At 28.1% G+C, this 5,849-nt stretch overlaps 1 protein-coding gene across 1 annotated transcript; it reads left to right on the top strand.

The window, feature by feature from the left end:
* Positions 1-2,495: 2,495 nt before the first annotated feature.
* Positions 2,496-4,358, top strand: LOC136092114 (52 kDa repressor of the inhibitor of the protein kinase-like). Its single transcript, XM_065819833.1, has one exon. It carries the CDS (start codon positions 2,496-2,498, stop codon positions 4,356-4,358), a length of 1,863 nt encoding a protein of 620 aa, XP_065675905.1.
* The last annotated feature ends 1,491 nt before the right edge of the window (positions 4,359-5,849 follow it).

The following is a 5,849-nucleotide window of genomic DNA, read 5'->3' as shown; positions in this document are numbered from 1 at the left end:
AGGCCTAATGTATTAAATTACAAAAATAGACTCACTAAAGAGCTCTCAGAGATTAATTTAATGCAGCCAAGAATACCGGATTCTAACCAAGTTAATACAGATATGATGGATTTTGTACCCTTAATTAAAAGAAATCTTGGTTATACATCATTAAGGTAGTGTTTTGTTTGTTTTGAGTTTTTTAAGTTTTTTATTTAATGAAAATAATATCATAATATGGACCTAAAATTCTGGATGTTAGATCATCTAACATCTAACAAAATTAAATCAATATAGATTATAATCAAATAAATTAAAACTTTTATTGTTGTTTCATTAATTGTTAAATCCTTTTACCAGATTTATACAGATTTATACTCATTTTTACAATGAGTATAAATCTGTATAAATCTTGTATAATATTAATAAATCTGTATAAATCTTTGAAACACATTACCATGATTGTAATTTGTTTCAAAATGAATTATTTATTAACCAAACAAATGACCTATGTCATAAGTCATTTGTTTGGTTAATAAATAATTCATTTTGAAACAAATTACAATGAGTATAAATCTGTATAAATCTAAAAGGATTTAATAATTAGTTACAACAAAAAAAGTTGTTATTGGATGTTAGATCATCTAACATACAGAAAGTTTTAGGCTATGATAGATTTATTTTATTTCTTAAAGAGTTAGAGTATATACTCTAATTCTTAAAGTGACCAACCGTCCTCCTTTTGTAGATTCTGTCCTCCCTCGATAAGTGTCCTCCTCTCTGTCCTCCTTTTCGATATTTTAAAACTAATCTGTTAGTCTCTGAATTCAAAGATGCCGCGTTGAACTTTTTTTCACCCAATCATTTTCATAAGCTGTAAATATTGTATTTAAGATAGCAAATACAAAACAGTATCATAAATAATTATATTTTTTTGTCAAAATATAAAAATAAAATATTTTCAAGACCCCACTGTGTCTGTCCAGGGTTAATTTTATTTATTCATAATGCGCTTGCATCGTTCGTGTAGCCCTATATTTTATTTTTAATTAAATTTTTTTATCTTAAATTTTTTTCCCTCCTTTTCATTGTAAAAAAAATGGTCACCTTATAATTCTTTATGAAAAAAAAACTTTTAGTTAAACTAAATCTTTATCTTTTTTTTTATCAATATTATTAATAATATTATATTAAATTTTAGTATTTTATACCTATTATTACATTTCAGTATATTTTACTATTTTTCTCAGATCTACTGAAGATGGAAATTGTCTTTATAGCTCAGTCTCTTTGCTTTTAAATGACAGTAAGCATACTTCAAAAATTCTAAGGTTACTGACATCAATTGAGTTATTCGAAAACATATATTTTTACACAAGGTATGATTATTTTTCGAGTTATTTTAATCAACATAGCTCTGAATATTCTCAGCTTGCTAATTTATTTTTTATCGCTGTTTCATTTAAATGCTCTGACAGTTTTTCAACGAATAATGATAATATGATTTCTGAACTTCTTTTAAAAGAAGCATATTTAAATTGCTTTGATAAAACATTTTCATCTTTCATTTGCCTAATAGCATTATCTAGTGTTATAAAGCAACCTATTGAATCTATCTATCCTGAAATTGGTTTTAAAAAGTATCATTGTTTTTTTAATACAGTTGTAAAGCCTCGTATCCAAAAATTAAGTTGTCCGATAAACATTCTGTGGTGCAATTTAGATAAAATAAAAAACAAAAGTGTTTTATGTTTTAATCCAAATCATTTTGTACCACTGATTAAAGATCTTTCAAAAAAACGACCAGCTGTTGTTTTGAGTGATGCAAGTTTACTTGATATCAAAAAAATAAAAATGTCTAAGTCTAGTTTTCCACCTACAAATAATAAAATACAAAAAGCAATCCAGTCTAAATTAGTTTTTCCTACTGTTTCTAAGAACTCTTTAGATTTAGATAAGTCTGGAGATTGTGATAAAACAGTTAAAACTGAATTGATTATCTCAAAAGACGCCAACAACAGTGTAAAAACACTCTTGACTTAAATATTCCACTTAATGAAAACATGGTTGTTGATGTTACTTTATTAACTATAAATCAGGTAGCATCTTATTCAAACAATGATGTTTCTTCATATCATCTACAGGTTGAAAATTTAAAATCAGGATCAAATGATAGCAAACTGTTATCTCTAATTAATAATGTCTGGATTCCTGATAAATGTTTCCAATTTCCCCTAACAGGTAAAAGCAGAAAAAGAAAATTCTTGCTAAAATGGTTAAGTGATTTTTCTTGGCTTTGTTATTCTAAAATTAATGATGGAGCATATTGTCTTGTACTTAATTAAAGATGGAGCATATTGTCGTGTACTCTTTTTGGTGCAAGCTTACCAAGCAAATATGCATTACGTAAATTATTCAAAGAACCATTTAATACCTGGCGTAATGCTATAAAAGTTTTCAATGATCATGAGAAAACTGTTGACAGATTGCACATCAAGTCCATGCATTGTTATAATATGCTTTTATCTAGAGTTAAAAATAACACTTTTCCTATTGAAGTTTCGCTAGATTTTTCTAGGAAGCAGCGTATAGAAGAAAACAAAAAAAAGCTTGCATCAATTGTCAAGACTATAGTTTTTTTGGGTCGAAATGATATGTCTCTACGAGGTCATAGAGATGATAGAAAATATCAAGGAGAAATTGGAGAATCTTCAAAAATTTCAGGGCTGGGTAATTTTATTGAGCTTCTAAATTTTAGAGTTGATGCAGGTGATTCAATTCTAAAGGAGCATCTTCTCTCTGCCCCAAAAAATTCTACATATATTTCGAAGACCATTCAGAACGAGTTAATTGAGTGTTGTGGAAATGCGATTGAAGAGATATTAATAAATGATATTAAAAAAAGTAAGTACTTTTCTATTATGGCAGACGAGGCTTCAGACTGTGCAACGCTAGAACAACTTTCTATTGTCATACGTTATGTTGACTTGAACAGTAATATAAAGGAAGTTTTTTTACGCTTTTTCGAATGCAAAACAGGAACAAGTGGTTTAAACATAGCTACCAACATTCTTGTAACTTTAAAAGAATTCGGCCTAGATATACAAAGATGCAGAGGTCAATCTTATGATGGAGCTGCTTCAATGGCAGGTGAATACAAAGGTGTTTCATCTCTTATAAAAAATGTTAATTCTAAGGCATTATTTGTTCACTGTGCCTCACATAAACTTAGTTTAGTTGTTGGGAAAAGTTGTCAAATCCAGCAAGTAAAAAATTTGCTTGAGCAAGTTAAAGACATATCTTATTTTTTTAACTTATCTCCTAAGAGAAGCAATTGCTTAAAAAAATACCTTCTTCCTGGTCAAGCAAAACTTATTGACACATGTCGAACTCGGTGGGTACAAAAGCTTCGTGGACTTGATGTGTTTTTTGATAATTATTCTGCAGTTTTTTCTGCTTTTGAAGAAATGGAAGACATTAATTTAAAAGAGTACAATAAAGAAACATCTTCAAAAGCGTCTTCTTTTATGAAGTTGTTGTCAAATTTTTCTTTTATAGTTTCTTTAGTTTTAACTAAACAGCTTATGGATTACTTTTACGGAATTACGATCACCCTTCAAACTAAATCTTTTGATATTTCCCAGGATGAAATACAAAATTTGACTAATCGTTTAAAAGAAATACAAAAAAATGCAGATGCTTACCATAACAAATGGTATAAAATTGCTCTTGCATTGGCAAAAACATTTGATATTGAGGAAAAAAAACCTAGAACTTGTGGTATTCAGAAGCATAGAGATAATCAAATATGTGATACTATATCTGATTATTTTAAAGTTTCTATTACACTGCTTCTTGTTAATCATCTTCTCAATGAACTAGAAAACAGGTTTGATGTTGAGAGTATGATTGTTTATAATGGTCTTAGTGCTCTTCCTGCTAGTTTAACAAAGCAATATATTAAATCTTGTCCATGGAAGGAAAAGTTCCTTAAGTTTTTAAATTTTTATAAATCTGATCTTCCTCATTTCTCATCAATTCATGCTGAATTAGAGTTATGGGAGGAATTTTGGAAAGTAAAGACAGAATTACCATCTACTATTTTAGATGCATTAAAGTTCATGGATATGAGAGGCTTTCTAAACATTTTAGAGGCTTTTCATATACTTGCTACAATACCAATTACAACTTGTGAGTGTGAAAGGTCAATATCTACTCTTAGAAGAATAAAAACTTATACTAGGAGTACTATGTCAGAAAATAGATTGAATGGACTTGCCTTAATGTCTATTCATCAGGAAATAGTTCCTGATATTAACAGAGTTATTGAAATTTTTGCATCAAAAGGAGACAGAAAATTAGAATTGTTATTCAAATAAAAATTTAGTAAAAAGTAATTAGTAAAAAATTTAACTATCATTTAATAAGTGTCTTTTAAATAATCTGTAAATCGTTTCTTAGTAATAATTTACTACTCATTGTTTTAAATATTTTTAATATAAACTACTAAAATAATATTTTCATTTTCTGCTTCTATTAATTCCTAATGTTGAAAGCATTTTTAGGTGAAATCTTTTTTAGTTATTATTTTATTTGTTGTATTATATTCTGTATATATTGTATTTTATATTATTATATTAAAATGTTAAAAACGGAAAAAAAACTAGAAAATGTTATCAAAAAATTTGTGCATAACTGCCTATAAAAAAAAAAATAATCCAGAAATGGAGGGCTAACCTTAGGCTACATTACTAGTATTTTACTTAAATTGCCTATCAAGAAAAGGAAAGAATCCAGAAATGGAGGGCTAACCTTAGGCAATACGACAGTTTACTGATGGAGTGCAAAGTCCTATGGCTTACCTTCTCGTTGGTGCACTTCGTTAAGTGAATTAGACAAGTATTATGTCTAATTTATGAACTAAATAGCCAAGGCAACATTTTAAATAATTTTTCAATAAATAAATAACTAAAAACCATGAAAAGTAACTTTTACCAAGATTTTTTTTTTACCTTATAATTTGAAATATTTTATCTGAAATGATTTTAAAATTTTTTTACGGTTGTTTACGGACTTGATTTCTAACAAGAGATATCAAAATCAACTTTGCTTATATTCCAGCAGAAAATTATTTCTACTGAGTAAGATTAAAATAAAATGATATTATTTTTGTCTTTTATAAGTAATTTATTGTATTTTGTAAATTTGAACATTATTACAATAAGTATAATAATTTTTACGCCTGTTATTCTTTCACGCCTGTCCTTATGTCGTTATATAAAAATTTGTCGGAAACGAATCATCTTAGAGAAATCAAATGTTTTTAGACACATTCTTGAAATTTGTTATACTTATTGTTTATTGCTCTGACAACTTTTTAAATCTAGGGTGGTAAGTAAAGAAGAAAACCAATAAATCAGTCTTCGCTGAACGACGTACTAAAACATAGCGACTAAATAATAATCATAAACGTCATTGTTGGTAGTCTTCGAAATTTGCGATTTTTAATGAGTGAAGAATTTATATCTTTAAATGAGTTGAACCGTAAATTTAGAAAGGATTTATTTCTAAAAAAAAAATTTAACGACGTATTAAAGAAATGATACATACGGCATCCGTAGAATTAATTTTTAACTTTCCATAGAAAAAACAAAATGAAAAGTATTTCCACTCCCGAATAGGGGTGGTGTCACCTCTTCTTTCCCACTTTCTATAATGGCATTGAATTCAGCAATTTTAAATACAGTTAAAAGATTTCGACATTTTGTAGTCTAGAAATTTAAAGAATTCGTCTAGTTGGCAAATGTCGAAAAAGTGCCCCCCTCTTTCCCCTCCCTCCCCCCCCCCCCCCTCCTCTTTCAAAAAAACCT

Source organism: Hydra vulgaris, chromosome 15, assembly GCF_038396675.1.
Source record: "Hydra vulgaris chromosome 15, alternate assembly HydraT2T_AEP".
NCBI lineage: Eukaryota > Metazoa > Cnidaria > Hydrozoa > Anthoathecata > Hydridae > Hydra > Hydra vulgaris.
The sequence above is the reverse complement of the archived record's forward strand: the minus strand, read 5'-3'. Positions and strand labels throughout refer to the sequence as shown.